The 19,656-nt window shown below is 55.8% G+C and overlaps 11 protein-coding genes across 11 annotated transcripts; 5 read left to right on the forward strand and 6 right to left on the reverse strand.

Moving 5' to 3' along the window:
- Positions 1-2,404: 2,404 nt before the first annotated feature.
- Positions 2,405-3,040, forward strand: BJX67DRAFT_382186 (uncharacterized protein; the record flags this gene model as incomplete). Its single annotated transcript, XM_071033182.1, has 1 exon — positions 2,405-3,040. The coding sequence occupies one exon, from the start codon at positions 2,405-2,407 to the stop codon at positions 3,038-3,040; it is 636 nt and encodes a 211-aa protein (XP_070885064.1).
- Positions 3,041-3,592: 552 nt separating this feature from the next.
- On the reverse strand, positions 3,593-4,201 carry BJX67DRAFT_382187 (cell wall mannoprotein 1 family protein; the record flags this gene model as incomplete). The annotated part of the gene is made up of 2 exons (XM_071033183.1): positions 3,593-3,644; positions 3,705-4,201. 2 exons carry the CDS (start codon positions 4,199-4,201, stop codon positions 3,593-3,595), a joined length of 549 nt encoding a protein of 182 aa, XP_070885065.1.
- A 392-nt stretch (positions 4,202-4,593) lies between these two features.
- Positions 4,594-5,600, forward strand: BJX67DRAFT_388779 (lipase family protein; the record flags this gene model as incomplete). Its single annotated transcript, XM_071034404.1, has 4 exons — positions 4,594-4,651; positions 4,696-4,970; positions 5,024-5,425; positions 5,481-5,600. The coding sequence occupies 4 exons, from the start codon at positions 4,594-4,596 to the stop codon at positions 5,598-5,600; spliced, it is 855 nt and encodes a 284-aa protein (XP_070885066.1).
- A 348-nt stretch (positions 5,601-5,948) lies between these two features.
- BJX67DRAFT_382189 (cell wall mannoprotein 1 family protein) lies at positions 5,949-6,485 on the reverse strand (the record flags this gene model as incomplete). Its single annotated transcript, XM_071033184.1, has 1 exon — positions 5,949-6,485. One exon carries the CDS (start codon positions 6,483-6,485, stop codon positions 5,949-5,951), a length of 537 nt encoding a protein of 178 aa, XP_070885067.1.
- Positions 6,486-7,210: 725 nt separating this feature from the next.
- On the forward strand, positions 7,211-8,408 carry BJX67DRAFT_388780 (diacylglycerol acyltransferase; the record flags this gene model as incomplete). The annotated part of the gene is made up of 2 exons (XM_071034405.1): positions 7,211-7,326; positions 7,563-8,408. 2 exons carry the CDS (start codon positions 7,211-7,213, stop codon positions 8,371-8,373), a joined length of 927 nt encoding a protein of 308 aa, XP_070885068.1. The 3' UTR covers positions 8,374-8,408.
- BJX67DRAFT_356558 (DUF3759 domain-containing protein) lies at positions 8,389-9,007 on the reverse strand. The gene is made up of 3 exons (XM_071029394.1): positions 8,891-9,007; positions 8,682-8,834; positions 8,389-8,606 (listed from the first exon to the last, which is right to left on the reverse strand). Exons 1-3 carry the CDS (start codon positions 8,901-8,903, stop codon positions 8,443-8,445), a joined length of 330 nt encoding a protein of 109 aa, XP_070885069.1. The 5' UTR covers positions 8,904-9,007; the 3' UTR covers positions 8,389-8,442.
- Positions 9,008-9,461: 454 nt separating this feature from the next.
- Positions 9,462-10,831, reverse strand: BJX67DRAFT_382192 (glycoside hydrolase superfamily; the record flags this gene model as incomplete). Its single annotated transcript, XM_071033185.1, has 4 exons — positions 9,462-9,773; positions 9,819-9,956; positions 10,008-10,658; positions 10,709-10,831. 4 exons carry the CDS (start codon positions 10,829-10,831, stop codon positions 9,462-9,464), a joined length of 1,224 nt encoding a protein of 407 aa, XP_070885070.1.
- A 528-nt stretch (positions 10,832-11,359) lies between these two features.
- On the forward strand, positions 11,360-14,264 carry BJX67DRAFT_148006 (ankyrin repeat-containing domain protein). Its single transcript, XM_071024738.1, has one exon. The coding sequence runs from the start codon at positions 11,543-11,545 to the stop codon at positions 14,027-14,029; it is 2,487 nt and encodes an 828-aa protein (XP_070885071.1). The 5' UTR covers positions 11,360-11,542; the 3' UTR covers positions 14,030-14,264.
- A 546-nt stretch (positions 14,265-14,810) lies between these two features.
- On the forward strand, positions 14,811-15,847 carry BJX67DRAFT_148008 (uncharacterized protein). The gene is made up of 3 exons (XM_071024739.1): positions 14,811-15,128; positions 15,188-15,240; positions 15,295-15,847. Exons 1-3 carry the CDS (start codon positions 14,909-14,911, stop codon positions 15,538-15,540), a joined length of 519 nt encoding a protein of 172 aa, XP_070885072.1. The 5' UTR covers positions 14,811-14,908; the 3' UTR covers positions 15,541-15,847.
- Positions 15,848-17,197, reverse strand: BJX67DRAFT_147999 (ankyrin repeat domain-containing protein). The gene has a single exon (XM_071024737.1). It carries the CDS (start codon positions 17,073-17,075, stop codon positions 16,155-16,157), a length of 921 nt encoding a protein of 306 aa, XP_070885073.1. The 5' UTR covers positions 17,076-17,197; the 3' UTR covers positions 15,848-16,154.
- Positions 17,198-17,319: 122 nt separating this feature from the next.
- Positions 17,320-18,745, reverse strand: BJX67DRAFT_382196 (ankyrin repeat-containing domain protein; the record flags this gene model as incomplete). The annotated part of the gene is made up of 2 exons (XM_071033186.1): positions 17,320-18,527; positions 18,571-18,745. 2 exons carry the CDS (start codon positions 18,743-18,745, stop codon positions 17,320-17,322), a joined length of 1,383 nt encoding a protein of 460 aa, XP_070885074.1.
- Between the last annotated feature and the right edge of the window lie 911 nt (positions 18,746-19,656).

The following is a 19,656-nucleotide window of genomic DNA, read 5'->3' on the forward strand; positions in this document are numbered from 1 at the left end:
TGTTTGATTTATACATAGCAGCGAGTGATTCATGTCGCAGTACAAAAGCTGCCCTCCCTTGCTTGCCACTGACTCGAGTTATCTGACTATCAGAGCTACTCCCATCTCGGCCGCGGCTCAGAATCGCCTTTCCCCCTAGCAAGTGGAATTGATCATGACTGAGGTGGCCCCCAATGTTTTCTGCATCAGCGGCACAGATGTCAATGTTGCAGTGCTTCGCGAGGGTTCTAAATTGACACTCATTGACGGAGGATGGCCAGGCGATGTTGCTACGATCAGACGTCAGGACCATAGTTCCCCCGGGTGCTGTGCACACCCCCAAGCAGCTATCTATCGATCATACAAACCAGAAGATCTACTTCTCTGATCGGGAGGGTATGCACGTTCACCGGGCTAACTTTGATGGAAGTCAGCATGAAATCCTGGTAAGGACTGGCGACTTCGAAAACCCGACGGATAAGGACGATCAGACGACGCATGCAAGTCTCCAAGACCCCTGCTATCAGACTAAGCGTGTTAACCTGCAAATGCTAGTGTGTCGGAATTACCGTCGATCCGGAGCACGGTCGATTTTATTGGACCCAGAAGGGTGCGAGCAAGGCCGGTCAAGGACGTATCTTCCGCGCTAATGTCAAGACCCCCCACCGGCGCAACGCCCTCCACTCGACGGACATAACAAGACCGTCATCTACAGTGGCAAGGCGGCTTTCACCGGTCTCGCTTTGACTCATCTCAACTAAGCGCTTCGTCTCGCCTAGCAAAGAGGAGATAGATAATGATGATATCATTTAACCCAAGTCTTGGGGGTAAATCGGAAAAGCCTTGATGTCGGTTCCGTTGAAGGTGACCGTTCCCAAGGAGTGCTCTCCCTCTGCTGCGAAGCAGGATACAGTTCGTCGCACCCACTCCTCGATACGGGGAAGATCTTAGAGACACTGCATCTCCATGTTAATTGCATCCGGTAAAGAGCTTGTGGAAACACAGAGAAAGTTGCCGAGACGGGGAGCTGTCAATACATATTCAGTCGACTAGTGTTGCTATCACAGGAAAGGTCGCAGTAAGTCGTGAACATCCAGCCATCGCCTCGACAATCTTGTTTGAACTAAATTATAGTAGCGTATTCGGGACATACAGGCGGGTGAACGTAGGCAGCAGGTATGAAACCAGTTCGGTATTTCGGACCCTTGTCAATTGGTTCAGGGACCGTGTTCCGCGGAGTGAACGAAACTCCGATCTATAAGTACCTACATGTTGGTATGACGCCCATCTAATCTAAGAGCATCCACCACTTTGTCAGACTTCTGCCTTCGCTTTCCTCAAGGTGGAATCGCAAGGCTTACCGTATAGCCAGAAACAGCCCGTCGCAATTGACATGGACTTCCCACGAGACTTGAGTGGAGTCAGTTCCACCGAAAGCAAGGATGGGATACCATCGAAGCCGAGCCCAAGAAAGGTATTGAAGGCACTTGGAAATGCCGCGGCCAGCGGCCTAGGGTTGGGAAGAATGTGGAGGACCTATCAATCTATACGCTCACAGGAGCAAGACACCGGAAACGTAACCAGATATGCTATGGAGCCAACGAGGGAGGGACCAGCCTTGAGTAGTAATATCGCTCCAGCACGGTTTTCCTCGAGCAAAGCGGTCTCGATAAGCGGCATTCTCATGCTCTGGTAGGTGATTAGCTGGTGTTTCAAAAGACCAGTGAGCAGAATACAGACAGTGGCTTCAGCCCGTTTCACCGGGTCCACTTCCAGTGACAGAATAGCGATGAAATCCGGGTTCTCTTCCCTACGATCCTGCTTGACCAACGCACGAAGTGATCTGCTAAAGTCAGAAAACCGGTCGGCATGCATTACTCACAAAAGATTGCTTATCTGGTAGGAAAGCTGGGAGAAGGATGGACAGCGGCCGCAAAGCCGCAAAGACAAGTTATCATTGTTGATGCCGTGATTGATAATGAGAAGAAAGTGTTCGTCCTAGGGTTACTTGGAGGTCCGCCACCAGTATCCCGCGTTAAATGAGATAGCTAACTTGAACAGCAAAATCCCAAGAAAATATGTATATCTATCGCACAGGTGGTGCATTTGTCTCTACCAGACTCGGCATTCGGCAGATTGCTCCCTAATGCCCAAGTCTATACGGCTGGGCATCCACCCGTGCGAGCTTGGATTATTGATCATTGCAGGATCCTACGTGCCCAAGACAACGGAGAAGCTGCAGTCATTGATTGACGGCAGACTTGATCTACATACGATAACCTTTTGAGTCTGAGACCTGCTCCAGAGCCCAGAAGCCGCGGAGAGAGCGGCACTTGACGCCGCAGACAAAGCGGGCCTTCTGATTCTTCAGGGGAAGGACGTACTCGTGGTGACGAGTTGGAACCGAATCGGAGGAGCTGACGGTATGTCAAGCTTGAAAATAGAAAGAACTATTGCTGCTGCTCTCGTGCAGTTCCCGAGCCTCCTCATCCTTCGACCGCGGTATATCATCGCGCAAGGTGGCATGACCTCCTCAGACGCCGCACGCAAAGGACTCCGTATGTGCCGTGCGCGGATCCTCGGACAGGCTGCTCCGGGTGTTTCCCTTTCGCGATGCGACCTCGAAGTTTATTGGCATTCCATACGTCGTCTTCCCAGCAACGTCGGCGAGGTCGACACCCGCGCGGTCATGTCACTGGACGGGGAAAGAGAAGCCACGCACGGAATACCAACGACTCGGCAAGAGCTCGCTGAAAGTCTCCAGGATGATCCTCGGCTGCATGACCTTCGGCAACCCCAGGATCAACACCTGGATACGGCAAACACAAAGTCAAACGCCCTGTTCGAGGTGATAGTCTGTGATAGTCGGCGAAACACTGCGCGAGTACTGCATCCCACGCGAGGGGGTCGTCAACCTGACCAAACTGCACTACCCTGTCCTGGAGATGACCTCGAATTCCCGCCCGAACACGGCAGTCAACGACAGCGCCCTCGTGAACCAGATGGGTCTCAGCCGGAAGAACATCTTTCACGCGGTCGAGGCCGGCCGGGGACGAGCTAGATCGACGTCCTGCAGGTGCACCGTGTCGATCACACAGTGCAGTCGAACCCGCAGGAGGCTGTGAGGACTCTGCATGACCTCGTGCAGCTGGGAAAGGGTGCTCTACCTCGGCGTGTCGGGCATGCGCTGCTGACAGGTGGACGGAGTTTACGATCTCGCAGAACCTGTATAATCTGCTCCACGGCAAGGAGGAGCGGGATACGAACCCTTGCTGCGCGGTGGAGGGGCTCGATCTGGCTGCTGGCGAGGCCTGTGAACGTGCACGCGGAGCGGTCCGGGAGAGATGCGAAAACAGACAAGTGGTTTGGGGGCAAACCGAAATGAGAAGATTATCGAGCGCATGCAGCAGCTTTCTGGGAGTGTCCGGTTGTCGGGCTGAAGCGAGGAACGCACTGAAGCTACGATGGAGGTTTTTGGCATTCACCTTACACTAGATAAGGCTATATAGCTGGAGGAGCTGTATCCATCTTGCCAGCAGGCTACATAATAGACAAGTCTTGCATATATTTAAAAGGATGAATGCTTGCGTAGACCATCCAGTATATTCACTGCTCAATACATGACCACAAAACCAGCCAATTCCACCACAATTGCATTCAGAGCGCTGCATCAATTAGCACAATTCTACCTCTCCAGATCAGGAAGAATACCATTACTCTCATACGCCGCAATAGCCCCATCAAAGGCGCCGTCAATCGCTTTGATAACCCCCGGCGCAAGCGCGGCCTCCAACGCCCCAAGCTTGGGCACAATCTCCTCTGCAAAGGCATCGGTATTCCTCTTCAGCTGCGTCAGACTCGCAAGCACAATAATCCCCAGCTCGCCGAACGTCGTGTTCTTCTCGCTGATCTGGCCCAGCGCATCGGTGATCGTCGGCTGCAGCGCGATCAGCGCAAGCCCAACCTGCAGCGAGCCGTTCGCGAAGGGCGGCGAGTCCGCGGCGTGCGAGGCGCCGGCCACGATCTCCTTGTCCAGCGTTGTCGCGTCGACCTGCACCTGCAGGGCTGGCGAGAGACCTGGGATTCCTGGGGCCACGGCGTCGACGCTCTCGGTTAGGGAGGCGAGTTGCGTGCTGATGCTGTCGATGTCGTCGAGGACGGTTTGGTAGTCTGCGCGGATGGCGGTTGGCAGGGCCAACAGGAGGAAAGAGAAGAAGCGCATGGTGTCTGAAGTGTTGTACTCAGCAAGTAGGACAAAGGATATGTGAGAAGAAGGGAGTGGATTGTGAAGCGCGAGTGCCAGGCCGAGCTGGGCGAGAGATATCAACGTCCAGGGCGCGGTCAGAATCAGAGACCAATGCGGAAATTATTGCGACTTCAGCTGCCCCCGCATGAAAAAAGCTTCACAAGCACAGTTTCATCTCCGCGCATCCGCGAACTCGTCGAGATCCTGCTGCTGATTTGCCCCCGAGAAATGACAGCCCCGGATCGACGCTTCACGGACCCAGCCTCGGCCGGGCCCATCACCCCCCTGACCCTCAGGCTGGGGCAGTATATTTGGACCTGAGGCGGAGCTGGCTTGTTCTTCAGAGTAAACAATTGCGGATCGTCACCATGTACCGCTCTTTGGCCCTCCTATCGCTCGTTGCGCAGTCTCTCGCGCAGTCTGCAGGTCAGTCGACACGCATTGCTGAGGATATCACACTGACAGAGTAGTTTCCCCGGACCTGTATGACAAGATCACTCGTTACACAGCGTTCTCTGCAGCCGCATACGCGGACAGCTGCGCGACGCCGCCATTCGGCAGCTCGGTGGTGAAAACTTTCAACGACAACGCCACAGACAGCCAGGCGACGCTGTTCCAGGATGACGCCGCAGGCGAACTGATCATTGCGTTCCGGGGCACATCAACTCCAACGGACCTCGATACCGACTTGCAGTTCCTCCTGACCGACCTAGCCGTGGAGGGAGCGGACTGCTCAGGCTGCCAGGTGCCTCGTCCTCCTCCTCTGCCTTATCTATTTCCGACCGCTAATAAGAGAAGGTCCACCAAGGCTTCCAAACCGCTTACAACGCCCTTGCCGACGACGTAACGTCCGAGATCGAGTCCGCCCTGTCAGCGAACCCAGACCAGACCCTGACGATCACCGGCCACTCGCTCGGTGGCGGCATCGCGGCAATCGCAACCGCGGCCTTGTCGGGACAGGGCCACAAGGTGACTACATATACATTCGGCGAGCCGCTGAACGGCAACAAGGCGTTTGTGGAGTACATCGAGGGCGCGGTCCCCGATGAGAACTACTACCGCGTTACGCATGCGAATGACGGTGTACCGCAGATCCCGCCGACGATGCTGGGGTACCAGCATCACGGATCGGAGTACTGGCAGAAGGAGGCGGGAGAAAACACAGCTAGCTCTACCTTTGCGTGTGGGAAGTTGTCGAGTGTACGTTCAGACTGTGGAGTTCTCTGCTTGACTGAGAGGCTAACGGGGCTTATAGACCTGCAACGCGGCGCAGAGCTTCGGGGAGAATCCGATCAACAGGGCGCATTTGACGTACTCCAGTGGGGTGATTGGGAATTCGCTGAACATTGTCGCGTGTGGCGCGGAGGATATCTAGTCTACATCTGAGACTTCGGCCTCAAATTGGCTCTGATTAGTTAGTGTAGTGGTCATCTATAGTTGGCGATAGTTATTTGTACCGTTCGATATTCAGAAACAGCGATCAGGAGGCACGTATTCACTTCATCACACGAGCGCCATGTAGTATCGAGTAAGAGTATCGCCCGGGACTGTAAGGTAGACCATATATACAGACGGACAAATCTCAGCTGTAGGCAACTTCATGCTCGCAGTCACATCGACTGAGTATAAAATGCTAAACAGGTACTATGTACACTAAACATCTGTTACATTGAAATGGTGGCATCCACTGGCTGGCAGGGTCGCCATGACAGCTTACATCCCGCTAAGCATACACCCTGAGAGCCTGTGCAAAGTGAAAGTCAATGCTTGAGGTAATCAACGGCGCCAATTCCCGATACTCGTCCGTCAACTTCGACGTGATTGCACCCCCCAGCTGCGAGGTGCTGTTGCGCAGGTTCTGCAAGTCGATATGAACCAGGAAGCTCGCGGAGCCAACGCCCAGAATCGCCGTGTCAAAGGCCGGCTTCTTGTCCACGAGCAGGTCGAGAAGGCCGTAGATATCGCCCTGCAGGGCTACGACGACGTCGACGACCTGCGTCGAGTCGTCTTCGTTCAGCGGCGAGATGGCCTTGATGGTGGTCACGCCGTCGTCAATCGTATTCTTGAGCTTGCTGGTTTCGTCTTGGATTTCGAGGGCGGCGAGTGTGCCGTTGAAGCCGCCGGTGAAGGGTTCGACCAGGTCGCCGACGGTATTCATCTGGTTCTTGATCGCGTCGAGGCTGGAGAGGACGGGGGTTGCGTCGCGGAGCCTGAGGCCGTGGACGGCGACAGCTGTGAGGAGGATAGAAAGAGCAAGCATTGTGGTGCAGCACGAATGGAGCAGTTGACTGCCAAGTTCTTTCACAGTCTTGCAGAGCTCATGCCCCTTGATGATGTGAATCGAATTTCAAGGGAGCCCAACCTCCGAGGCCGACAGGGCCGTGTGTCTGTGAATGTGACACAGCTCAAACGTCCATGTGAAGAAAGCTAAAGCAGGTCCCTGAACAGGATTCACTGATTATATTGAGATCATCCCTGATCAGCAGCCCCTCCTCGGCCGGTGTGCCCGTGCATATCTCCCGATCTTCCGAAGATTAAAGTTGGGACTATCCTGGGACTGGAAGAACGATCCTCTTTGGGATAATGTTCATCGTTGTCTTCTGCAGGCCGCAGCACGTGTCGTGATAGGTCGCTCATATCGCTGCTCTGCAATGAACTGATTACCTTGCCTACTGTCGGCAGAAGCAGTCAATGAACATGGTTACTGAACCTCCCGCATCGTCTAATCCCGGTAATTTCTGGTCATCGGCCCGCCGAATAGAGCATCGCGAGATTGCTGCTCGGCTTTGCAACTGAGACCTTGCTTATGCCGTGGACGACTCGTTCGGGATGCCCTGTGGCTTGGCCATTGTGCCTCGACTTGCCTCACCCTCGGACGAAGGGCTGTGAAGGCTGGATCTGAAGCATGGCCGATGATAAGACAAGCAATGACTCCTCTGCCAAAATGACTGCTGTACGTAGAATACAACGTACTGCCTGTTCACCATGGCTATAGATGTTGTGCGCGAGTTGGTGGGCTACAGCCATGCCACGCAGCAGCTGCATACCGTCCACCATCCGTCCGTCAACGCAAAACATCGCGCTATATCGACGTATACAAGGTTCGCATCCCGATTCCATCCACCGCAGGTCTGACTGGAGTATGCCGCAGCAGCGACGTGAAGACAAGCAATCTCGAAAAAGCGCTGCAAACCCTCGCCGTGCTCTACCATGTCCTCACCATCTACCCCCTGGTCCCGGGGGCTATCATCGCACTCTACGCCTTGTACTATCCCGCCCGAGTCCTCGTCCCAATCCTCATCTCCCTCCTCCTCCCCCGCTCATACTCCCGCCGCAGCGACCTCCTCCGCTCCCTCCCGGTCTGGCGCCTCGTGGCATCCTACTTCCCGATAAAGCTCTACCGCACCACCCCCCTCCCCCCAACCCAGCGCTACATCTTCGGCTACCACCCACACGGCATCCTCTCGCACGGGGCCTTCACTGCATTCGCCACCGAGTCCCTCGGCTTCTCGCACCTCTTCCCAGGCCTCGAAAACTCCCTCCTCACATTGGACTCCAACTTCCGCATCCCGATATATCGGGACTACCTCACCCTCCTAGGAATGAACAGCGTCTCGCGGTCCTCATGCGAGGAGATCCTCACACCCAGCAATACCAACAGCCCCGGACGCTCCATCACAATCGTGATCGGAGGCGCGCGCGAATCCCTCGAGGCCAAACCAGGAAGTATGCGCCTCGTCCTCCGGGACCGGAAGGGGTTCGCGAAGCTCGCGATCCGCACGGGGGCAACCCTCGTTCCTGTCCTCGGGTTCGGCGAGAACGAGCTGTACACGATGACGGCGGATCTTGATCCGGAGACGAAGACGTGGAGCGGCCGGGTGCAGCGCACGTTTAAGCGGGTCTTTGGGCTGACGGTCCCGTTTCTGTATTCGCGGGGTCCGTATAAGTGGGGTTTTGGGGCTATTCCGCACCGCAGGCCTGTGAATATTGTTGTTGGACGGCCGATTCCTGTGGCGAGGATGGAGGGCGAGGTTGACGGGGGGTATCTGGATGAGGTGCATGGGCGGTATATTGAGGAGCTGGAGCGGATTTGGGAGGAGTGGAGGGGCGTTTTTGCCGCCGGGGCGGGGGATATACAGATTATTTAACTATTGAACATAGAACATAGAATATAGTAGTTTCATTGGTTTCACGGTTGAGGTGAGGTACATCTAGTCCTAGTAATCCCTCGACGAAGCCTCCTCCAACGCCCGGTGCGCATGCCTCTTCGCCTTCTCGCGGTCCAGGAAATCCAGCCCCCTCGTCTCGGCCTCGCGGTCGATGAACGCTCCCGCAAAGCCAGCAAGGATCTCCTTTGCGTGTTCATGGCTGGGCGGTTTGCCTATCGTGCTGTTAGCTCGTCCGCCTATTGTGATATCCTTCCGGGGCACGGGAAAGGGGTCCCGTGCGGGCGTACCATTCTTCTCAACGTGGTGCTCGTACGCCCTCATTGCCTCGAACGAGGCGGCGCCGGCGATCAGCTCGTGGGTGAACTTTGCATGGTGCTCGGTGTTTGTGTGGTCGAGGGTTTGGTACTCGTTGTAGGCGCGGGCCTGGTCGCTGTCGTTGTCTGCGGCGTGTTAGAGGGTACAGTGGATGAGAAATAAAGTGCATGGGAAGACTCACCGAACCAACCCATGATGAATGTTCTGGTAAGATTGGAAGTTGCTCTATGAGATTGTCTGAAGAGGGGAAGTGTCGTGAACAGAGAGGAAGAAGAGGAGGAGGGGAGTCCGAGCAAGGGCTCTTCTTATACCCAGCAGTGGGGAAACTCCAACAATGGCCTGGGGAGAGCCGACAAATACTCAGCCAGTCGACAACAAGCCGAAGCTTTCTCGACCCAGGGGGTGGACCAGGCCCAGCGCTGCCATTGGCACAGGCGCAGGCTAAGACACGCTGCGTGGTGCTTAGCTTGTTGATCGCGGATCCTCACTTGCGGAACCATGGCAGAGTTCCAGGCAGCAGCTTTCGCAGGACGCCACGGTGCAACGAGGACTGGGGATTGGCTCGAGACACAAAGTGAGTGATATTATGAAAGCGAAGGTGGAGGTCTTGATTCGTCGTGTCTTATTCTTGATGGCCCTCCAATCGAGCTAGCTGCAGGTACAAAGAGACTGCTGGCATTGACACTGGGATTCCACGCCCTTTCCGAGCTCTACACCCCTCGATCATGCAGCGAACATTAACTCAGACAAGCTTATGCAGGAGTAACCCTAAAGATCGCAATATCATCCTGCGCAACATCAAAGCTAAGCTCCTCTCCCGAACCTTCCTCCCCAGAGTAAAGCTCCTTCCAGTTATACGTGCCGGCCTCGAGACCGGGGACGTCCGCAAAGCTGACCGAGTACGTGTTTGCGCCAGCAGCAGCCGCAAAGGCAACCACTGTGCCGTTGCTGAGCTCGCCAGCCCAGTACGGGTAGAGCTGGCCGGCGACGGGTGCGTCGGCGTTCGAAGGCTGGAAGTAGCCGGCTGGGATGCCGAGTTCGTCCTGGTTGATGTCGATGATGTCCTGGGACGTTAGACTACGCTGATATATCTGGTTGTATTCACATACCTTGTTCTTGAGGATGTTCAGGGAGCTCTCGCCGATGGTGGTGAGGTCGGTGCCGATGACGAGAGGCGACTTTGCGATGGCCCAGAGGCCAAAGTGTAGTCGCTCTTGCGCTTCGGTGAGCACGCCATTGCCGACGAACTAGACGGTCAGCATACATCATAAATCAATACCGACGAAGCTTTTACTCACCAACATGTCAAGATCGTTGAACCCGCCTGGCCCACCGTACTGAGCGAGGTCTCCCGCGTGCGCACCAATGCGGATAACAGAGTCCCAGTCCCCCCAGTTGTCGGACTCGATGCGCCACGAGTGGCCGTAGTCGGCTCCCCACGTCCAGACTTCATTTCTCCCCCACTGACAGATGTTGAACAGGATGGCCTTGGTGTCTGCGACCCCCTGCAGCGCATCACGCATCGTCCCATACCACGGTTTCGTGTCAATCGACCCGTCCCAACAGGTTTGAGGGTTCGGACTCGTCGTGCACGGCGTGAAGCAGGCATCATGCTTCCAGAAGTCGACGCCCCACGACGCCAGCAGCTGTGCGTCTTGCTCCTCGTGTCCCCACGAGCCCGGGAAGCTGGCGCAGGTCATCTCCCCCGCGCAGCCGTAAAGACCGAACTTCAGACCCAGCTCGTGGATCTGGTCGATGACGGCGGGGATGCCGTTCGGCCACTTGGCCGGGTCGGGCACGAGGTTTCCCGATTCGTCTCGCGCCGTCGTGGACCAGCAGTCGTCGATGTTGACGTACTCGTAGCCGAGATCTTTCAGGCCGAGCTCGACAAACTGGTTGGCGGCGTCGAGGGCGTATTGCTCCGAGGCCGCATCACACTGCCCCGTATTCTAAATGGTTCTGTTAGTTGATATGTCGACAGCGAGTTGAGAGCTCGTACCCAGCTGCTCCAGCCCATGTGAGGCGTCAATCCAAGGCCATCGGGCAAGCGGGGTTTGAGCGTCGCTTCGGCCAGCATGAACAGCTGGCTGAGCGCCAGGGCTTTGGAGGCTTTGGCATGCATTGCAATTGAGTTGGATGTGGAGAAGGCAATGGGTGACGGCCAACACCGTGCCACCGTCGAATATAAAGGAGAGTTCGTCCGGAGCCAACCCCGCAAACCGGTATTGGCGAAGGAGTCGTTCTCCCTCTCCGCAGCCGTTGGGGAAGTTCGCGATGGCTCGGTTAATTGGGATTTATGGCTCCCGAAATTCTCCAATAGGCCGGGAACTCCCTGGAACTTGCAACGCTCGTCTCTCCACCGGAGAAAGGCGACTCCCCACGCTGAGACGGCCGTGAAACAGGGGGCGCCGACCCATTTCTGCAGCAGCCGATGCAGATCTTCACGGCAGACGGCGTTTGACTTCATTTATCCACGATTTTCCCAAAATTATTCCGTGGACCGACGGGAGGCCTGCTCGCTTTTTTTCCCGTCTGACGCTGGTTTCACGTCAAAAACACGGTGGACTGGCTCGCGAGCGGTGCTGCTGTCTGTGGCGGACGATGCTCGCGATGAATCCTGCCCATCATATCAGAGTCCGTCACCACGATGGGCACATGGTCACTTCACTGAGAGTGAAACCGAATGCGAGTCTCTGCCATCAGCATCGAGTCTTCAACTCTTCGCGGGAGGAGATGGCAACCTCTCGTGTCATCCCGCGCTCGTATTCACGCACCATCACCAACAACACACGATGACTCCCTCAACCCAACGTGAAGAAGTCATTCAGCAGCAATGGACGGTCTCCTGGGCCTCCCAAATGAGATCCTGCTTGACATTGCTGCACGCACCGCTGACCAAGAGCTGGGGAGATTAACACGCACCTGCTGGCGCCTGCACCACCTCCTCAACCCGTTGCTCTACCGCCGCGGGCTTCAGCCTCACGACGACAAGACGACGCTTTCGTGGGCCGCAGAGACAAGAAACCACGGGACAATCGCTCGAGTCTTCCAATACACCGAGCCGCCGCAGCATGCGCTTTCCGATGCGCTTCTAAACGCCTGCCACCACTATGACCCCGTGTCCGTTCGTCTGCTGCTGGATCACGGCGCGTCTCCGCATGGCCACACGACCCCGCCGTCGAGTGCCGACCGGACGCCGTTGTTTACTGCTGCGATTGCGCGCAGCCGCGAAAGCGTTCACCTTCTACTCCAGGCCGGCGCAATCCCGGGCCCTTACACGGTCGAGGATCTGGCACACGTGGTGGCCCGATCCACGGACCTCAAGATTGGCCCGGATGACGACCAGGATCACCCATGCGAGGGTCGAGATTATGACCCGGAGATTATGCGGCTGCTCGTCAGACATGGGCTCGACGTGCGCCGTTACCCCAGTATCATCGGGCACGCGTCCAGGTTGAACTGCAGTGTCTCCGCCCTGGGCTTTCTCCTCGAGCTCGGGCTCGATCCGAACGCCCGTGACGAAAATGGGCGAGGCGCCCTCCACCAGTGGCTCATCTACGCCAGAGAAAAGAGACACGGCGCGGAAGCGTGTGCCGCCTTTGTATCTAAGTGCATTGAACACGGTGCCCAGGTGAATGATCGCGATGGCGATGGCTCTCCCGTCCTGACCCAGGCTATTACACGGCAGCTCCCGGCTACCTTCCGTGCCCTCATCGCGGCAGGAGCCGACATCAACATCCGCGATGAGTATTATGGTGCGCCGTTGTATGCTGCCACACTTTTTATGGGCGGTAATACAGAAAGAGCAGAAATGGTTCGGGCATTGCTCGATGCCGGTGCCGACGTGAACGCTGAGGACAACGTGGGAAGACGACAAATCGTATTGGACATCGTTACCGAAGGAGACAAGGAGAGCATCCGCCTGGTATTGGCAAGAGGGCTCGAGCAGCTTCCGGACGCGTCGGTGCCGCAGTTGATACTGGCCGCGGCGAAACTGGGGGATGCGCAAGCCATGCAACAGCTCTTGGACGCGGATGGTGGCCAGGATACGCAGCTTCTGCACGCGCAAGACATATACGGCAATACTGCCTTGATGTTTGCGGCACTCGCCGGACATGACGATGTTATTCGCTGCTTGATACCCCTGATCCACGGTGTGACTACCTGGCAAAACCGCGCCGGCGACTCGGCTCTCCATCTGGCCATGTACAGTAACAAGGAGTCCACGGCACGCCTGCTCGGGCAGTTTCCCGGCTGCTGGCGCATGTACAATAGGCGGTGCTACCATACCCCGCTTGCTCTTGCTGTGCAGTACCAGTCCCCAGGTGTTGTGGAGTACGGGCTCAATGAAGATTCCGATATTCTTGCCCAGGACTTCCAAGGGAAGACTCTCCTCCATCACGCAGTTGAACGAGGCGATCCAGAAATCGTCAAGCTGCTCCTAGAGCGGGATGCACCGTGCAATATGCGAGATAACGCTCAGCAAACACCACTGACCCTCGCGGTGTACCGCGACCGCGAGGACCTGGTCCAGCTCTTCCTGGACCGCGGGGAGCCAGTCGAGCAGCGCGACGGAAAGGGCCAGACACTGCTGATGATCGCCGTCCTGAGAGCCTCCGTCAGCATGGTCAGGCGTTTGGTCGCAGCTGGCGCACAGCTGGGGGCGACGAGTGACGGCGGTGCAATGAAGGGGGCCACGGCCTTGGTGTTTGCCCTGGAGAATGAGGAGCAGGACATTACTGATTTCCTCGTCGAGGCCGGAGCTGACGTGACCATCACCACTCGCAAGGGACAGCCGCTCCTCCTGCGTGCCATCGGCCGACGGTGGTCTGGCGTCGCCCTTAGGATGCTGAGGATGCACGCCGCAGAGATTGACATCGAGGCTGTCTTTCCTCCGGAATCCGGCCGAACCGCCCTGACCTGTGCTGCTGGACAGGGTCTGGAAGACGTCGTCTTGGAGCTGCTGCAGCTAGGTGCGAATGCTCACCATCGTGATTCCGAGGGCCACACACCACTATTCTGGGCTGCACGTCAACAGACGGTCTCTGTTATCAGCCTGCTACTCGAGTATATGTCTCGTGCTTCTGGCTTCGAAGCGACCGATGACACGGCGTTACTCAACATTGAAGACAGCCATGGCAACACACCGCTACTACTAGCGTCACAGGGATACCTGCACGTCTTCGAATGGCTAGTGGCGCGCGGGGCCGATATACATCACCGGAACCACGCTGGGAAGACGGCCGCTGCCCTCGCCGCGGAAGATGGCCGGGTGCAGATTGTCAACTGGTTGCGGAGTCAGGGGTTGGGGGTGGAATGATGAAAACACGGATGGCAGAGGGGCCTGAGGAACGGAGATTAGGGTTGGACATGGGGAATCCTCCTGAATGAAGGACGTGCAATCAATCAGCTATCTAGCATAGAGAGTACTGGCTGGAGTCCCCCTTCCTCTGTGCTTGCCAGCCAAGCAGTTCCCTCAGGACGGAGGAGGAAAGTGCAATTGCCATCCATTTTGGCAGACAGAGAACTCAACCGCGAGATATGATCTACAAAATGAAGGTTGCAAGCTTGAACATGAACAGTCTCGACAATGTTTGGGGTTGCCATGGAAAACCCTCGTCCTGGACAAGCAGGCCAATCGATCCAGTGTCTCTCAAGGACACCAAGTCGCGACGCACTTGCACTCGACTTTTTTTAGATTTTCATTCCATCTTCATGCAAGAAACGCCAATGAGGGACGCCAATTGACTCAGCGACCCAGACCAAGAAGAGGGGTTCGGAAAGGCGCAAATGAGCACCGGCAGGGCACCCCCAAAGGCTCAACAGGTTTCGGAAATTGCGGCTGAGATGAGGCTCTTGGTTGGTCAGGATTCAACGCCTCCTGGTCGCCGAGGATCAGCCTCGCCTTGGGCCTGCATGGCGAAGGCGTGCTCATTCGCGGGGGTGACGAGACTCCAAGCCAAGTCCCTTGGATCTCGTATCACGGAGATTATTCCGCTCTGACTGCGTCAACTTGGCGTGGGGACATCCTCGTGTCGGGAAATTGCTGAGGCTCTGGCAAAGGCTGGCAAGGCTGCAACACTCTGGCGAGGCTCTGTGGGTATAAAGCTGGCCATCCTTCCTGCGGCGGGCACATCGCCCACCGAGTGACATGAGGTTAACTTGGATTCCTTCGTTGTCATCCTGACCAGTCTTCAAGATGTACAAGTCGGTTCTTGTTCTCGGCTCCCTGCTGGCCGGCAATGCCCTCGCCGCCAGCCACCTGGCTCCCTTCTCGGCTGGTATCAACAAGCGTCAGGGCGGCGACTCTTTCACCCCGATCGTCACCCCGGGATGCCCCGATGGCTGGCCTGTTTGCGGTACCAGTCAGGTCTGCTACAACCCAGGCCGTGGTGATACCTGTTGTCCCGGCGGTGAATGTATGTCTCATCCAAGTCCTCTGGTTGCAGTGTAGTATACTAACGGTGACGTGATGTAGACGCCTGCCCAACAGGGAGCTTCTGTCTCCAGGACGGCTACTGCTGCCCCGATGTATGTCTCACCCCCCCGGACCAGGCTACAGGTATGATACTGACAACGATGCAGGGCCTTGACAGGGAAACCTGCGCCGAGGAATTTGGCATCACCCTTAACCCAACCACTACACCAACTCCGACGTCCTCGCGCCCAGTGATTCCGACGGGCACCTCGTCGCCTACCAACACTCCGCCCGCGAGCTCTTCTCCCGTCCCCCCGCCGCCGGAGTTCACTGGTGGTGCAAGCATCCAGGCTGTCGGTGCGGCTGCGGCTGTCCTGGGTGGACTGGGGATGATTGGAAATATCGTCCTTTAAATTCTTGGGATTGAGAGATCATTGAATGTGTCAGGGAACATTATCGAAGTGGTGATATTGGAAGATGGACTTAATGAGAGGTGTAGCCTACAGCTTGGTTAATGTTAATATTCTATGCTTGACTGGATGTTGACTTAGTTAATGTTATATGCTTAACCGTTGGACGTATCGTGCCATCCATTATCTCGTTATTCTATGTCGTCATTGTATTCAGGTCCCCTTGATTGCTCCCAGCTACGGTTGCCTCGGACGACAGTCACGATCTAAGATGCAGCAGAGGAATATAGATCAGTGTTCAGCGGCTCCTCCGCGGAGCTCCGTCCTTCACCAGTGGACTGACGCTGGACCTGGACTTCCCGAGGCCTCCAAGGGGTCAGTGGAGTCCACTTGACTTGTGGGAACGTCAGCAACAATCCCGGTCGACTCCTGGGCCTCGATTGTGCTCAGTACCTCCTGATTCGTCACATCCATTGTCGACGGCAACGACTCGAGAACCCAGAGGGCGATGTTGGAATGGCCTCGAGCATGATGACTAGTATGGCTTCGAACGAGCATCAGAGGGGATCTCACTGGAGTAGATAATTCTATATGTCACTGGGTTGTATTGCCGTAACTCAAGCACTGATATTGGCGTTTCTGGCCAGCAATATCTGAACCACCTTCTCGTGACCATTCCGTTTTGCTACCTCAAGTGCAAAGCTGTTGACATCAGCATTCCGATCCAGCAGCATCTGCACGATCTTCTCATATCCTCTAAATGATGCTGCAAACACGGCAGAGCCAAAACGCCCTCTCTGGCCACGTGCATTAACATCAGCATTCCTATCGAGGAGCATCTGTACTATCTCCTCATGCCCAAACTCCGAGGCTGCGATTAGTGCAGTGCCCCAATGCCCCCTCTCGGCATTCACATCCGCACCATTATCCAGGAGTATTTGTACCACCTCTGTATGTCCATGGGCCGACGCAACCTGCAGTGCATTGCCGAATTTCGCCACTTTGGCATTCACATCAGCGCCACTATCCAGGAGCAGTTGCACTACCTCTATATGTCCGCAAGCCGACGCATTATGCAGTGCATTGCCATATAAATCCCCATGGGCCTCCTTATCAGCGCCACTATCCAGGAGCATTTGTACTACCTTTGCATGTCCATTCAGTGACGCAGAACATAGCGCATAGATGTGATCCAATTTCTGAATATTAACACGAGCATCATGAGCTAGAAGCATCTGCACTATCTTCTCATGTCCGCGACGTGAAGCATAACTGAGTGCTTTGCCGTATTCTTGTCGTGCGTTGCTGTCGTCGGCGTCCCTGTCCAGCAGCATCCGTACCGCCGTCTCGCAACCAGATAGTGCGGCGCAGTATAAGGCTGAGTGGCCTTGCTTTTTCGCAATGTATTCGTAGAGATAGACAGACAATAACTTCCGCAGATGTCTGTTTGTTCGACTCAAAGACCTGATATCTCTGACGGATTCCAGGCGTTCAGCAATGGAGAGCTGCAACTCAAGTGGCAGCTTCAAGAGCGGCATGGCCCGAGGAGTCTGAAAGACTGCCTTGTGTAAGTGGAGAGTATATCGGGGAAAGAACGGACAAATTGTTGAGCACAGGAAGAGTCAAACACCTGGAGGGGCTTACAGGAGAGGAAAACACGAGGATCCGCTTCGGTGATCCTCAGGCAGCAGCGCCGTGATGACCCATTGATGCCTAAATTCCTCAGGCACCACGTAAGAAAGAGCTCACCGAAGAGAAACGGGCAGACTTTCTTTGACCGAGTCAGCCCTTTTGTCGAAGCCGATTCCAAACTCTCTGGACTCCGGAATTCGACTCTCGTTTCCACCGTTGCCTGTTTCCAGCCTGCTCAGCGGCATCCTCCGGCGGCGGGGTGACAGCAAACTGCCCTGCGAGCATCGCTCTCGCCTTCGACGCATGCTCTTGGTACCAGCGCTGATCCGCAGGGTCAATGAGGGCCCCATAGTCGAGCAAGAGTTCAATCATCGTGAAATCAATGCTGTCCAGCGCCGCGGCGACCGCACCCTGGAGCTGGGTCCGATTGGGGCCCGTCCGACGCCGCAGGAGGAGTTTCACGATTTCTCTTTGGGACTTGCGGACGGCACTTTGCAATGCGGCGTCTTCGTCGAATCCCTTGTCGAGGAAGAGGTTGACGAGGTCTCGATGCTTGCTTCCTGCGGCGAGGACCAGCGGGTCTTCCGCGCCGCCTGGGCGGGGCTGGTGCTTTGTTAAAAGCACCTCGACAACAGGTCTGTGCCCTGCTTCAATTGCGGCAGTCAGCTTTTCATTGAGGTTGGTGGCGTCGTGCTCCAGGAGGACTTTGACGACACGGTCGTGGCCGTTAATGACTGCCATGTCGAGAACTGCTAATCTGTTGACAGCGCCATCAACACGGCGATGGACGTCAGCGCCGTTATCAAGAAGCAGCTGGACAGCTTCCACATGTCCATGAGCTGCCGCAAGCGTGAGCGGGGTATCTCCCAGTCTGAAGGGATGGTTGCCCTCTTGACGGTTGATATCTGCGCCGCGATCGAGAAGGTACGATATCAGCGGCATATTTCCCAGCTCGCACGCGCGTCGGAGGAGCGTATCTGTCCAAGAACGCGCATCTTTATCGTCCATCTTCTCCAGGATGTACTTGGCGATCTCTACATGTCCCGCGTTGACAGCCATCTCGATGGGAGGTGGATTCTCGCTGCTTATCTCGTGCACATGGCTGTCTTTCGCGCCAGCTTCATAGAGCGCCCGCACCACCGGGAGAAACCCACCCGCCACAGTGAGGGTCAGTGGCGTCTGCCCGATGATATCCGTGACGTGCGGATCGGAGCCCTCCTCCAGGAGGCATCGCATCAGCTCGACGTGCCCATACTCAGCAGCGACAAGCAACGGGTGCGAGAAAGTGATTCGTCTGGTGCCGTGGGGTCTGCTGCACGTGCGGCAGGGGACTGTGTACGCGGTTCGGACGTCGAAGCCTGCGGCGATGAATCGCCTCACTGCGGATAAGGCTTCCCTTACGGGCTGCCTTATCGATGCCCCGGCCGCTGGAGTGCTTGATGTTGTATTTGTAGAGATGCTCAACGAGGAAGAGGTAGTGGTGATGGCTTGTTCGTGCGAACGCGCTGATGTCCCTTTCTGAGGTGAGGAAGCCGGCGATCAAGAGGATGAGTTCTCCCGGCAGTTCAGCAGGCATGTTGCTTGTCTATCAAGTGACAGGAGAGTCCTGAAGGAAGAGGTTGAGGTTGTCGCCAACACAGCCACAACGCGAGCAGACTAGGCATCTAACTATAAGATCGCCAATTATCATTACTAAGAACAGGGTCCAATAGTTAGTTAACTAGTTAACTTATTGATTTGATCTATTACTGTCTCAGCATGAGGCTGCAGCACAGCAGATCCATTGGCTATCAACGTCCGAGTTCTCTGACAACAGAGGTATGCTTTTTTTTTTTTTTGGAATAACCACTCAAACTCCTGTCCAGTCCAACTCCCAGCTATAAAGACAGCAAAGAATGGACTCAAATATTTCCAAGCATAGTCCTTTCAATTCCAGCACGCACCGGGAGAGATCTAGGAAAGGGATTCCGTGATTGCCCGAAGAAGATAAGGTCTTGGTGAAGTTAAGGAAGGATTAGTGACTTCCTTGGTCGAGTGTGACAAGTTCGCTCCCGCAGCAATATTCGGGAAGAAGTCAAGATTCTATTGAGGTACACTGGAGCATAGATCTCAGCAAGGGACCGCCATTATGCTCGTCATAAATTTTTGCCCTCGATTGCTGTGCCAGATCTACCCGCGACCAGTGTCCCTGCGCTCCTGTCATAATCCTCTAGTGCGTGTCAACATGGTAGTGCGCGCGCTCGGGTACCGCAACGGTTTTACTTTCTCTCCATGAAGCTTCTGCGGGTAAGGGACCGTGACAACTGGCATCGTGGTTGAGGTGAGTATCAGGCCTGCTTAGGCAGCTCTTGCCCCGTACCCTCTGCAGAGATACAGCGAGCTGACGCTAATATTAAGACTGGGAGTACCACTTGGCCGAACGCGTTGGGAACCCAGTCGTGGGAGTAACTGCTCCGTGCGGGCTGCCCTGATCGGAAGTCTTAATGG

This window comes from Aspergillus lucknowensis (genome assembly GCF_044049455.1).
Source record: "Aspergillus lucknowensis strain CBS 449.75 chromosome Unknown BJX67scaffold_27, whole genome shotgun sequence".
Classification (NCBI taxonomy): domain Eukaryota; kingdom Fungi; phylum Ascomycota; class Eurotiomycetes; order Eurotiales; family Aspergillaceae; genus Aspergillus; species Aspergillus lucknowensis.

Bases quoted from the DNA above. Each gene is read 5' to 3' on its own strand.
- BJX67DRAFT_356558 (XM_071029394.1), bottom strand. The intron at 8,607-8,681 runs GTACGCCCGCAC...ACAGCACGATAG, and splicing joins GCACCACGTTGAGAAGAATG to GCAAACCGCCCAGCCATGAA.
- BJX67DRAFT_148006 (XM_071024738.1), top strand. From the start codon at position 11,543: ATGGACGGTCTCCTGGGCCTCCCAAATGAGATCCTGCTTGACATTGCT.
- BJX67DRAFT_148008 (XM_071024739.1), top strand. From the start codon at position 14,909: ATGTACAAGTCGGTTCTTGTTCTCGGCTCCCTGCTGGCCGGCAATGCC. The intron at 15,129-15,187 runs GTATGTCTCATC...GACGTGATGTAG, and splicing joins CTGTTGTCCCGGCGGTGAAT to ACGCCTGCCCAACAGGGAGC. The intron at 15,241-15,294 runs GTATGTCTCACC...ACAACGATGCAG, and splicing joins ACGGCTACTGCTGCCCCGAT to GGCCTTGACAGGGAAACCTG.
- BJX67DRAFT_147999 (XM_071024737.1), bottom strand. From the start codon at position 17,075: ATGCCGCTCTTGAAGCTGCCACTTGAGTTGCAGCTCTCCATTGCTGAA.